At 35.3% G+C, this 13,199-nt stretch overlaps 2 protein-coding genes across 2 annotated transcripts; one reads left to right on the plus strand and one right to left on the minus strand.

Annotated features, from left to right (window-relative positions):
- Positions 1-2,648: 2,648 nt before the first annotated feature.
- LOC306853496 (peroxisomal membrane protein PMP34-like) lies at positions 2,649-7,738 on the minus strand. Its single transcript, XM_079390966.1, has 9 exons — positions 7,559-7,738; positions 6,976-7,036; positions 6,820-6,886; positions 6,569-6,720; positions 5,078-5,194; positions 4,834-4,982; positions 4,094-4,189; positions 3,042-3,127; positions 2,649-2,864 (listed from the first exon to the last, which is right to left on the minus strand). The coding sequence occupies exons 1-9, from the start codon at positions 7,631-7,633 to the stop codon at positions 2,714-2,716; spliced, it is 954 nt and encodes a 317-aa protein (XP_079247092.1). The 5' UTR covers positions 7,634-7,738; the 3' UTR covers positions 2,649-2,713.
- Positions 7,739-8,902: 1,164 nt separating this feature from the next.
- On the plus strand, positions 8,903-12,495 carry LOC306847539 (GTPase IMAP family member 9-like). Its single transcript, XM_079381522.1, has 4 exons — positions 8,903-9,071; positions 9,849-9,930; positions 10,147-10,224; positions 10,947-12,495. Exons 2-4 carry the CDS (start codon positions 9,849-9,851, stop codon positions 11,786-11,788), a joined length of 1,002 nt encoding a protein of 333 aa, XP_079237648.1. The 5' UTR covers positions 8,903-9,071; the 3' UTR covers positions 11,789-12,495.
- Positions 12,496-13,199: the final 704 nt, after the last annotated feature.

Genomic DNA, 13,199 nt, shown 5'->3' on the forward strand with positions numbered 1-13,199 from the left:
TCTGACTGACCTTGGGTGTGTGATTATTACTAAATATTTTAATTAATGTTAATAAAATCAATGACATTCAATAATAAACATTCACATTTTACATTCATACATAAATGTAACTGTATGGATTCTAGTAGAGTGTGAACATCAGTACTGAGAGAAATGATTTTACTATCTAAATTTCAGTATGGATTCCCACAAGTCTGTACATAAAGCATGCACTTGAGCCTCAGTGTATTCTGTGTGCAACATTCATGATGATTCATGAGAAACTTAATCACTAACTGGTTATTCTACATCCCCTTATCTTTTTTTTTTTATCGTGACGTATTGTCAAGTATGGTGACCCATACTCGGAATTCGTGCTCTGCATTTAACCCATCCAACGTGCACACACACAGCAGTGAACACACACACACCGTGAACACACACACCGTGAACACACACCCGGAGCAGTGGGCAGCCATGCTGCGGCGCCCGGGGAGCAGTTGAGGGTTCCTTGCTCAAGGGCACCTCAGTCGTGGTATTGAGGGTGGAGAGAGCGCTGGACATTCACTCCCCCCACCTACAATTCCTGCCGGCCGGAGACTCGAACCCGCAACCTTTGGATTACGAGTTCAACTCTCTAACCATTAGGCCACGACTTCCCCAAGAAAGAAAGAAAGAAAGATTGAACAAAAAAGGTTATTTTTATGTCCAGACTGTAAACATTTCAGGTTAAAAGTCCATTACGGTCTCAGTGACTCTGTGTTGTCAAGTAAAATGAAGTATCACCTACACAGAACCAGAAAAACTAGTCTGGAAGTTGTTTTGTAAGATCAGGCGCCAATGTTGACAGCAATGATCTTGCAAAACAGATCTGTCACATGCATCATTTTCTTTTTGACACTATGTAAACCAGTCCAGATTTGTTGATTATTCATAAAACAAATTAGTTCATATTTTAAAAGAAAACTACATGAAATACTGACCAAGGTATTGACCAATTAAGGCAATTTTGCATTAAAGAGTACATATTGCATTAATTATTTAAGTGGGATTGATTTCAGTACTATTGTACACATCCTTTTTGTGATAATTATTCATATTAATGCAATATCAATCCAAAGTTTAGACACACTTACTCTTTCTTTCAGTATTTTCTTAAGAATTTCTGAATAATAGTAAAGTTATTAAACTGGAAGTGAGAATTAAAAAAAAAAAAAAAAAAGGATCACAAATCAAAAATGTTCCATATTTTTATCTTCCTTGAAATTGTATACCTAGTTTATACTGTAAACCTTGATATATATGAATCAGTGTTATTTTACTATTATGTATATACTAATAAAGTATTTATTAATATTGTAAATTAGCTATTGTTTTATATTTTCAGTCTTCATCCTAACATTAGTGTTTAAGTGTTTTTTTTATTTCTATGTAGCTTTTTAGTTTTAGTCATTTTTGTACTTACAACATAATTATTTACATCAGTTAGCTGCCAAAGCAACATTTCTAATTTTCATTTTAATTTCCACCCCTAATATTTATATTTTATTCTCTTATTTATATTTTAATATTTATATTTTATTTATTTCAATTACCGAAGCCTATAGATCAAAATGTTTTAAAGATCATGAGAAACACAAACGTATGAGTCAAGTGTGTCTAAACTTTTGACTGTTCCTGTCTTTTTCGATCATAATATATATATATATATATATATATATATATATATATATATATATATATATATATATATATATATACACACACTATATTGCCAAAAGTATTGGGTCACCCCCTTCTAATGAACATGTTTGACTACTTTAGTCATTTCTATGAGTATAAATCTTAACGTTAAAGCATATAATGATATTCTAGGGAATTGTGTGCTTCTAATTTTATAGCAACAGTTTGGACAGGACCCTTTTCTATTCTAACATGACAGTGCCTCTGTGTATAAGTCACGGTTCAAAAAGACATGATTGATTGAGTCAGTGTGGAAGAACTTGACTGGTCTGCAGAAAGCCAAGTCCTGATCCCAGCTGAACTCCTCTGGTGTGACTTTAAATGCAGACCTTGAGCCAAAAACTCATCACCAAACACCAATGACTTGTACATAAGGGTACTGTCATTTTAGACCCTTCCAAATCTGTTGCAACAGAGATGGAAATACAATTTTTAAATACATGAATTATGTTTCCATTGTTGTTGCCACAGTTTTGTTAGTGCCTTTTTCTGTTCTAAAGAAGGGGGTGTCCCAACACTTTTGTCCTTATAGTGTCTATACAAGTCACTGGTGTTTGGTGATGAGTTTTTGGCTCAAGGTCTGCATTTAAAGTCACACCAGAGGAGTTCAGCTGGGATCAGGACTTGGCTTTCTGCAGACCAGTCAAGTTCTTCCACACTGACTGAATCAATCATGTCTTTTTGAACCGTGACTTATACACAGAGGCACTGTCATGTTAGAATAGAAAAGGGTTCTGTCCAAACTGTTGCTATAAAATTAGAAGCACACAATTCCCTAGAATATCATTATATGCTTTAACGTTAAGATCTGTACTCATAGAAATTACTAAAGTAGTCAAGCATGTTCATTAGAAGGGGGTGACCCAATACTTTTGGCAATATAGTGTGTGTGTAGATATATATATATAAACATATAAATTGACCATTTCTCTTAACACAGGTATACTCCGTTTCTTTGACATCAGCTAGCTAATACATATCCTGTGAGAGGTCAGTGGGCCGTCATTGTGCGTCTGACCCCCATGATCCTGAAGGTGGTGTTGGCGATCTTCTCATACAGTAAGAACATCAGTGCAGCAGTGAGTACCGTCTGAAGCAGCTTCGCCTCCAGGCCTTTAAACAAACCCAGCACGCCCCACTTCCTGCAATAAATCAATCAACAAACATCTCAGTTTGAGCGGAGGAGTTCAGATGTCACCAGAAGCCAATGAATCACTTGGCAATAACTTGTGTGACAGTTACTGAAAATGAACAGCAGAGTGAAATATATTTGCAATACACAGGCAAAATGAGGTCAGGTGAAATGTGTGTTATTCTACCTGACTCTATTGATCAGCAGATACATGACAGATCTCAGGCTGTTCAGGAGTTTGGACTGATCTGCAGGCTGCCCATGCTGTCCAAACTGAACACAAATGAGAACGACAGATAAAACAGACAATATTACCCGAACACAAACAAAACTGAAGCTTCAGAAAAAGTGTGGTTCTTTGGTTTCGTCTATCACATTCACAGCAGATCTGAACTAATGGATGGAAATGCAAATACTAACTAACCTAACCATATAACCACACATAGTTTAGAGAGCGAAACACCAACGCTTGGAAAAAGGGTGGAAAAAAACTCTTCCTTTACTTATCTATTGTTGTTGACATGAAGGTGGTCACGTGTCCAGTCTGTATAGTTTTTAGGTGCAAATTCATCTGTGATTTACATATGTGACAAATGTTTTTATTACCGTTCTCTTTTAATAATTTTAAAGTGTAATTTATTCCTGTGATGCAAGTACCCAAGCAACTGCCCTAGCAACCACCCCACATACCCTAGCAACCGCACAGCAACACCCCAGCAATCATCCCAGGTACCTTAGCAACCACCCAGAGTACCCTGGAAACCACATAGCAACACCCTAGCAACCACCCGGGTAACCTAGCAACTTCCCAAGCAACCACCCCAAGTACCATAGCAACCACATAGAAACACCCTAGTAACCACCCCAAGTACCCTAGAAACCACACAGCAATGCCTTAGAAACCACCCCGAGAACCTAGCAACTATCTATCTATCTATCTATCTATCTATCTATCTATCTATCTATCTATCTGTCTGTCTGTCTATCTATCTGTCTGTCTGTCTACTATTGTTTATTCAAACTTAAGACTTCTTCAAATGAACGCCTTCAAACAGCAAGCTTTTAAAACTGGTCTTTATTTCTTTCAAAGTGTCTTTCTCACTGACCCCAGACTTCTGAACTATTTTGTACAGTATATAAAATCAGGGTCCTGAAGCAAAACCAGGTGAGAACCAATAATCCAATATGCATGATATGAGCTGCTTTGACAAATATAAACCAAATGTGTTCTGGTCTTACCCGTAGAACAGACTGAACTGTCTGTAGAGGGTAGGTTATGGTGGTTGCCACGGCCTTGGCAATGGCTCCAATAAGAAACACCTCCACTGAGGAGAGCTGTAAACAATCAGACAGAAATACAGTGAAAAATAGTCAAGTTAAACATTGATGAGTCTGTCTTTCCTCTACAACACTGATAACACTGTAAGTTGTTATAGGAGATTTAGTCAAATTTTCATGTTCTTTCAGTCGTGTAAATTGTGCGTTTACATTGCACCTCCGTTATCATGAAACCCATGACATGATGACAGAATGCTGTTAACACAGAGGAAACCGCACATTAAAAGTCAAACCAAAACCCTGATTTAAACTTCAATGGACTGTGACACCCATGGTTACCAAGGAGTTGCATAACCACATTTCTATGTCGCTATGGTAACAATGCACGTCTACGGCCACATGTAGGGCCATTTACTCATACTCGACAGATGCTTGCACATGAATACTAATCTAAATGAGCGAATCATCATCTGCATGCTTTTTAATATCAGAAATGCTGTAGTTACTGTTTCCCAGGCAACAGACATCTTGTGAATAGACTCATCTGTTTATTCATATGTTGCCATAATTGAGTATGCAGAGAGATAATTCAAAGTTTTTACATTACTGTATTTGCTTTAATATTGTAAAAGTTTCTTACCATGAATTTTAGTAAATTACAAACCCTAAAAACTGTTATGGGATCAGCAGCCTGCTCTGACCTCTCTGTGGACGCCCCTCATGAGCTGCCTCTTCAGACCCTCGTAGATCATGAACTGCACGGCTGGATTGAGCACAAGCAGCAGGGAGGGAAACGTCCCGTTCCATAACGCGCCCACTCCTTCCTGCTGCGTGATCTGTACAAATGCATCTAAAGAGAGACAGATCACCTTATATCATCACTGGACACACATTTGAATTAAAGGCAATGAAATGAAGATCAAGTATGATGTCTTTTAAAATTACCAATAATTCCATTGTAGTGTGTGGGCTGTATGTCTTCATTTCTGAATTTTGCCCCCTGCAGTTTCAGTCTGGTATTGACTACCCAGAGCGGAGTGGTCACAAGAACATTCACTACACCTAAAGGTAGACAGAAAAGCTTAGCACATATGAAGATATTTTGAATAATGTAGGTAACCGAACAGTTGCTGGTAGCCATTGACTTCCATAGTATGGAAAAAAATTATATGGAAGTCAATGGGGACTAACAGCTGCTTGGTTACCAACATTCTTCAAAATATCTTATTTTGTGTTCAACAGATAAAAAAAAATCAATTAAATGACAAATTGTGCTAAAAAATGATATATTGACAAAGATGTTGAAAAAGTTTTTGCTGCTTAATATTTTTGTGGAAATAAAGATTTTTTTTTAAGGATTCACTTTTGATCAGTTGAATGCATAATTTCTTTTCATTTTTTTTAATCTTACTTACCCCAAACTTTTGGTACCCAATAATGATTCCCACAAAAAAAAAAAAAAAAAAAAACACAGGTATCTGTATAAATTAGCAGCAAAACCGCTTAACAATTCACAATATTAATGTCCAAAATGAAGATATGTGTATGGGAAGCACCATCAGTACAAAAGACTGTAATTTTGTGAAATATTATTGCAATTTAAAATACCAGTTTCCTATTTTAATATACTTTAAAACATAATTTATTCCTGTGATGCAAAGCTGAATTTTCAGCATCATTACTCCTGACTTCAGTGTCACATGATCCTTCAGAAATCATTCTAGTATGCTGATTTATAGTCAATGCTGGAAACAGTTGTGCTGCTTAATATTTCTGGGACTTGTGATACTTTTTTCAGGATTCTTTAAAAAAAAAAATTTTAAAGTTAAAAAGAACAGTTTTTATTCAAAATAGAAATTTTGTTACAATATACAGTACACTACTATTCAAATATTTGGTCAGTACATATTTTCTTTCTCTCTTTCTAAAGAAATGAACACTTTTATTCAGTAAGGATGTGTTAAATGGACAAAAAATGATAGGAAATACTTATATTGTTAGAAAAGATTTCTGTTTTGAATAAATGCAGTTCGTTTTATCAAAGAATAAAAAAACAGTATCACAGGTTTCAAAAAAATATGAAGCAGCAAAACAGCTTCAACACTGATAACAAATCATCATATTAGAATGATTTCTGAAGGATCACGAGACACTGAAGACTGGAGTAATGGCTGATGAAAATTCAGTGCTGCATAAAATAAATAAATTATATTCTAAAGTATATTAAAATAGGAAACCAATTTTAGAATTTGCAATAATATTTCACAATATTAGAGGTTTGTTTTTGTATTTTTGATCAAATAAATACAGCCTTGACGAGCAAAAGAGACTCCATTAAAAAACTAAAAAATCTTACTGATCCCAAACTTTTGAACAACAGTGTATGACGGAAACTATTGTGTTTTTGATAATTTCATGTTTTTGAAATAAGCAAACCTGCAGCAATGCCTAATATGAGGTCTCGTCCTGGTGTTGACCTCTGACCTTGCAGCCAGGTGGCCTTCAGACTATGGAAACAATAGAAGTAGACGAAGTTTGAGCAACAGAGGCTGCAGATCACTGGAAACCAGCCTCTATATGGAGCTAACCTGGAAAGAGAGTAAAAAAAAAAAACATGGTTATGCTTGCAACCTGAAATGAAAAAGATAAATGACACAAAACAAAGAGATGCATGTAAAATTACTTACAGACCCTCTTCCTTGATGATCTCTGACAGAATGGCCGGGGTAGATTTGGCTTTCCGCTTGTCATCAACTGCACAGAAAGAAATGTGGTCACATAATTTAAAACACTAAAAAAGTCAAGTCAGCAGGAAAATAAACTCATGCGTTTCCCTTTTTTACCTTGCAGCCTGAGCCGGGCTGTGTCAAGAGGAAAGAAAACAGTCATTGCTGTTACACTGCCCTACAAACAAACAAATAAACACTTTAAATAAACAGATTTTAATATACTCAATGGATTATCCTTGGGATAGATAGATAGATAGATAGATAGATAGATAGATAGATAGATAGATAGATAGATAGATATTTTACTATACTATAAACATAAAACACAACATTATATTATAACAATATAATATTAATTATATTATTTATTAAATTATAGCATATAATAATGTTATTGTTCTAATAATAAAAGTTTCTATATTCATATTAAATAAAAAATATGAAATGAAACAAAATATCATCTTGCATATTACTATATAAAATACTACTATATATCCTAATAATAATATAATTTTTGTCATAACATGCTGACTTTAAACGTACAAAGCAATAAGAAAGCCACTGTTTTTTTCTTTATTTGTTTTTAAGCAGGTAGATGTCCGAAAAGTAGATAAACGTGTCATCATTCAAAAGCTGTACATGTGTAAATCATGTAAAAACCCTATAACTTAGTTGTTATGAAAAGCAGTGTTTTTACCATCGCACCGGCGACTGCGTGCACGAGACTCTCGTATGAAAGCACATCCAGGAGTTTCAGACCTTTAGACTCCATACTCGGAAACTCTAAGGTGCAACTGCAAAGTGACTTTATTTGTTGTATTTGGCTAAAAAGCAAATATTATCTCCGAGTAATGCAGAGCTCCAGAGAAGAGATTTCCCTGTGAACGTCCACTTCCGGGTCCCATTTAGCCAATGAAAATGCTTGTAGAAATCTCCTCGACGATGATTGGAGAAAAGACCTCGAGGTCTGTAGCCAATCAGAAACGTAAACCACTCCCACAGCTTTGAACTGTACTGTTTATTCACGCTGAATGGACAGATACTAGGGGAAATATGACTGTCTCAGATATGATTAAACAGGTTTCTCTTTCAAATCGTCATAAAACAGGCATACAAAAATACTCAGACGGGCCTTCTTTATAGGAATATGCGCTATGAAGTTCAGTTTATGTGCCAAAGCAGATGTACCATATCTGCCAGAGCAAAAACGAAAATACATAAATTAATAATCATGTTAACAATAAATAAATGCAAGATTTTCAAAGAAATAGTAAGACAAAAAACGAAACCATAAATGTGTTTATTATACATAGTCAATGGTCACAATAACTGTCAGATATTAGACAACGGATATTGTGACATGCAGCCACTGCTCAGACTAAAGCTCTCCATAATCTCGTGCCCCGATACCTTTCTGATCTGCTTCATATCTACATCCCGAAGCGTACTCTCAGATCTTCTTCATCTTTTTCCCTTGTTGTACCTTCTGTTGGTTTAGCCACTATGGGGTCTAGGGCATTTAGTTGTGCTGCTCCTAATCTCTGGAATTCTCTTCCACAATCTACAAGAGAAAGTGACTGTCTGACTACTTTTAAATTATGTCTTAATCTAACTTACTTGTTTAGATTAGCTTTCTCTGATCAATTTGAAATGATCTTATTTTAATTGTTGTTGTTGCTGTCTTGATTTTATAATTACTTCTTACCTGTATGGTGTCCTTGAGTGCTCTGAAAGGCGCCTTCAAATAAAATGTATTATTATTATTAAAGTGAAATTAAGTATTTTGACTGGTTCACATGTAGCATTATTTCCAGGTGTGTGTTCAAATGTTGTCAGCCTAAACTCCTCTATTACTCAGTTTGAAAACTAACACCCACTTTCAAGGCTGGAGGGGCATTCTTCATTGGAGCAGAAAAGGACATGCCAAGCAAACTCTATATACTTGACTAACATGTTGAACTAGTCCTGTGCCTCAACGAAACCCTTGTCGAATGAAGTGATCGCATCTTTCAACAAGACCAGCCCTCTCCCTGAAGTCAATACCTGTGTGGATACATTACACCTACCTTCAAACAGAAAAAACTCTTCATTGCACAGAAGAAACCAGCATATTTCCTAGAGACTCTTCTCATTCAAGTGTGTCAGTGTTGATTGCCACATCTATGTATTATAAATGAACAGGTTTAAAACTCTAAACTTAATCAACGGTGGTAAGTCATTTTCTTTTCTCCTTGATGTTATGCTTTTACATTTACATTTAGTCATTTAGCAGACGGTTTTATCTAAAGCGACTTACACATGAGGACAATAGAAGCAATCAAAGCCAACAAAAGGGCAAAAACATGCATTTTTATGATGCAGAATAAGCAGAGTGAAACTAAACTTTTCATAAATGTGACCCTGGACCACAAAATCAGTCATAAGGGTCAATTTTCTGAAACTGAGGTTTGGTTTGTTAGGATAGGACATTTGGCCGAGATACAACTATTTGAAAATCTGGAATCTGAAGGTGCAAAAAAAAAAAAAAATTGACTTAAAAAAAAATCGCCTTTAACGTTGTCCAAATTAAGTCCTTAGCATTGCATATTACTAATCAAAAATTACGTTTTGATATATTTATGGTTGGAAATTTACAAAATATCTTCATGGAACATGATCTTTACTTAATATCCTGATGATTTTTGTAATAAAAGGAAAATCGATAATTTTGACCCATACAATATATTGCTGGCTATTGCTACAAATATACCCCAGAGACTTAAGACTGGTTTTGTGGTCCAAGGTCGCAAATAACAGATCAGGGAACATTTGCTTGTTTTAAGCATTTTACAAATGTTAGTGAGGTTTATACTTAAAATGAAATTTGTGCAGTAATATTTTTACCGGAAAACAAGACAAAAATAGTGAATAGGAAAATGAAATTCTGCTGTGTGAAGCTTGAAATGCTCTTCTTTTTCCATCTGAAAATAATGACTCTTCATGATAAGATGGACAGTAAGGAGTCAGATGAAGAGATAGATGATTCTGAGGAAGATGAGAATGATTCTGCATTGGATTCATCAACCAGCTGTGAGTCACAATGAATTACACAAATCAATCTGTTTACAACATCTTATTACATCTCAAAAAGCCAAATTAGAACTATTCAATACAACATTTGAACTGTCACTGACTATCAGATAAGGAAGATCAATGTGTTTTTAATTACAAAATTTCTTGAAGATTACAAATATACTGTCAATATAAAATGTCTTATTTAGACTCAAGCAGTAACTTTATTCACAGATGCAACTCATGAAATATTGTATGAAAATTTGCCGAACGTAGAGGAAACCAATTTAACTGCATCAACAAATGAAAATGGTAAGATATTTTATGGCATCCACATTTTTCTTACAAATCTCTAAATCCTGTAATTAATCTGGTCTTCCAATTCAAAAATGGCCAGCCTTTTTACTGCTTGAAAAGCCTTTTTTTTTTTTTGGTCAACTTGTGTTTTTTAATTAGCGCAGGTTTAGTATTTATTTTTAGAAATGATTGGTCATAGGCATCATTGATCTGACGCACCTCAGATTTTGAGTGAAAAAATAAAAATAAAAATAAAAACATTATTTGTGGGGAATTTTGGCCATGTTCATTTAAAAACTTTTGCATGAGGCCTACAATTAATCACTTCCAAAAACAATATACAAAACCTGTGCTAACTGAAAGAAAACAAGTTAACAAACGTATTGAATCCAAGATTTGGTGATAATATAACATAATGTGAGATTTACATGTAGTTTCTTGCATACATAGGCTGGGTAAAATACCTCAAAAAGTACAAAAATTGTCTTTTTTTCTATTAAATATGTAATTTAACAGTTGTCATGAAGGATGACTAAAGCATTTTATTAAGCATATTAAGCATTTGTCTTAATCAGATCACATAAGATTTGGAAACTTAATAGTGGCGCCCTGGCACACTCACATTTTTCAAGTTTTTAAACTGAACATGGACAGAATATGAGGGTTAAACAGTAATCTTAAACTCTTTTGTGTGTGTGTGTGTGTGTGATTGAAACCTTGATATTTCATGATTGTAGCAGAGGAATTGCGCATCATGTTACTGGGGGCAAGAGGGTCTGGAAAAAGCTCCACCGGAAACACCATCGTCAGGTGCAACACTTTTAAATCAGACATGCAGCTGAGCAGAGTCACACAGTTCTGTGAAAGAGCATCTGGAAACATCAACGGCCAGCCCGTGGCCGTAATCGACACGCCGGGACTGAACAGGATCGGCCGAACGGAGAGGGAAGTGACCCGAGAGATCCTAAAGTCCATCTCTCTGTATACTCCAGGACCACACGTGTTTCTGCTGGTTATGCCTGTTGGGAACTTAACCGATGATGACAAAAGCATGCATAAACTCATCGAGAGCATGTTTGGGGAGAGTATCTGGAAGTACACCATCATCTTGTTCACTCATGGAGATCGTCTGGAGGGAAAGGCGCCAAATGACGTCATTGCGTGCTCAGACATGGAGCTCCGCAGTTTCATCCATAAGTGCAGCGGTGGGTTCCTGTTCTTCTATAACAAGGACACGACAAACTACGAGCCCGTGACAGAGCTCTTGAAGAAAGTCGAGACCCTCGTGGCCATCAATGGAAAGAGCTGCTACACGTTGTCTTTTTATCCGGCCTCAGAGAGGAAGATCAGGAAGAAAATGGAGAAGATTTTAGAGAAGAGAAAGGAGAAAATTGCACAGAAGGAGAGAGAGCTGGTGATATACTGCAAAACTGAGCAGGAAGTGGAGAGAAAAAAGCGGGAACTCTGGAGAATAGAAGAAGATGATGCAAGAAAAAAGGCTGGGAATCTAGCCAAACAAAAAATGGCCATCAGTACTCTAGCCAAACGCCACTCATCAGGCCAAAAGTGTTCCACCTGAAACGCTAACAATTATTTGACAAAACTTGGGTGATTCTAGTGTGATATATATTTGGACTATAGGCTAATGCCTTCTACTTATGTTTTGTTTTTCTTCCTTTAACTGAGGAAAATTATTGTTTTCAGTGTAGGCTAATGTATGAAAATATGTGCCAAAACATCTATCCAATGACCATGAGACTTTGCTTAGGGATTATTTTTTTAATTGATATGCCCAATATCATTTAGAGGTTGTATCTTTTCCACAAATTCTTTCATTAATGTCAAATAATAAATGAAGTCTGATCAATTTTGTTCAAACTAAATCACTATATTGTCTGAAAAAAAAAAAAAAAAAAACTCTTTTACATTTGAAAAACTGTCAATTCAGAAAAATATTGTGGAGGCAGCGAAAAGTTGTTATTTTCTCAACTGCTGCATTTAATAATTTCTCTTTGCAACTATAAATATTGCTCAAAATATTTTCTGCTTTTAAAAATGTTGTTCTTGAGTAAATTTATGGCGTTTTAAATATTCTCACAACAAGTTTTTATAAAATTGTGAGAAGTAAATTTACCCGGCAGTCTAGATGCACCACAAATCCTGCAACAATAAAAATATTAAACATATTTAATCTGATATAAATTTAAAGATCACTATTATAAAGTGACAAAATATTAACCTCAAAAATATTTCAGTGTAATAAATCTGGATTAAATATCATGAATGTAAAAAGAAAAGCCTCTTCCAATTCCAGTTCCGTTTTATTATCTGACATTTTTGCATTTGATTTTTATCGATTGACCTGGGAGAAAAAAAAATAAAGTATGATTATAAACAACTGAAGGACAAATGAGTCACATATTATCTCTGTATTCTCTATGATATTTAAAACACCAGTGGAAAAATTCATTTTATTCAGTACAATGCATTAACAGAAATACATTAAGCGGTTTCATTTAGAAATAGAAACTCAAATCATTGAGCTGGCCAGATTCCAATAACCATAAAACAACTATGGTGTATTTCTCCTCCCTCTTGTCTTTCAGACAGATGGCTCATTTCCTTCTGTCTGACATTGTCTCTTTCTTTTGAACCTCTTGAGGTGAATGATTACATACCAGAGCGGTAGAGTAACTCAGTGTTTTGACTTCATGGTTATTTCACCACTGCCCTCCACTGGTCAACAGGGATATACTGAATTGCATGTAAAGTATGCACTGTAATAATATACTGTATTCAGAGGGTCATGAAAAAGACACAAATGTGCTGAAAGAAGCATTTAGAAGTTTGTCAAACAGTTTTAATGAGTTGTCATTTTACCAACCCCTAATTAATCCAAAGTGTCTTACATTGTATGCACTTAATGGCAATGTTGAGAGGAAACAAAGTGTGTGAAAATAGCAAAAGATGACAAGCAGAGATAACACTGT

Source organism: Barbus barbus (genome assembly GCF_936440315.1).
Source record: "Barbus barbus genome assembly, chromosome: 3".
NCBI lineage: Eukaryota > Metazoa > Chordata > Actinopteri > Cypriniformes > Cyprinidae > Barbus > Barbus barbus.

What these genes read in the sequence shown, in the direction of transcription:
- LOC306853496 (XM_079390966.1), bottom strand. Translation starts at nt 7,633, where the DNA reads ATGGAGTCTAAAGGTCTGAAACTCCTGGATGTGCTTTCATACGAGAGT. An exon ending in ATCATCAAGGAAGAGGGTCT is followed by an intron (nt 6,721 to 6,819) that starts GTAAGTAATTTT and finishes CTCTCTTTCCAG; the next exon opens with GTTAGCTCCATATAGAGGCT. An exon ending in CAGTTCAGTCTGTTCTACGG is followed by an intron (nt 3,128 to 4,093) that starts GTAAGACCAGAA and finishes ATTTGTGTTCAG; the next exon opens with TTTGGACAGCATGGGCAGCC.
- LOC306847539 (XM_079381522.1), top strand. Translation starts at nt 9,849, where the DNA reads ATGGACAGTAAGGAGTCAGATGAAGAGATAGATGATTCTGAGGAAGAT. An exon ending in ATTGGATTCATCAACCAGCT is followed by an intron (nt 9,931 to 10,146) that starts GTGAGTCACAAT and finishes CTTTATTCACAG; the next exon opens with ATGCAACTCATGAAATATTG. An exon ending in TGCATCAACAAATGAAAATG is followed by an intron (nt 10,225 to 10,946) that starts GTAAGATATTTT and finishes TCATGATTGTAG; the next exon opens with CAGAGGAATTGCGCATCATG.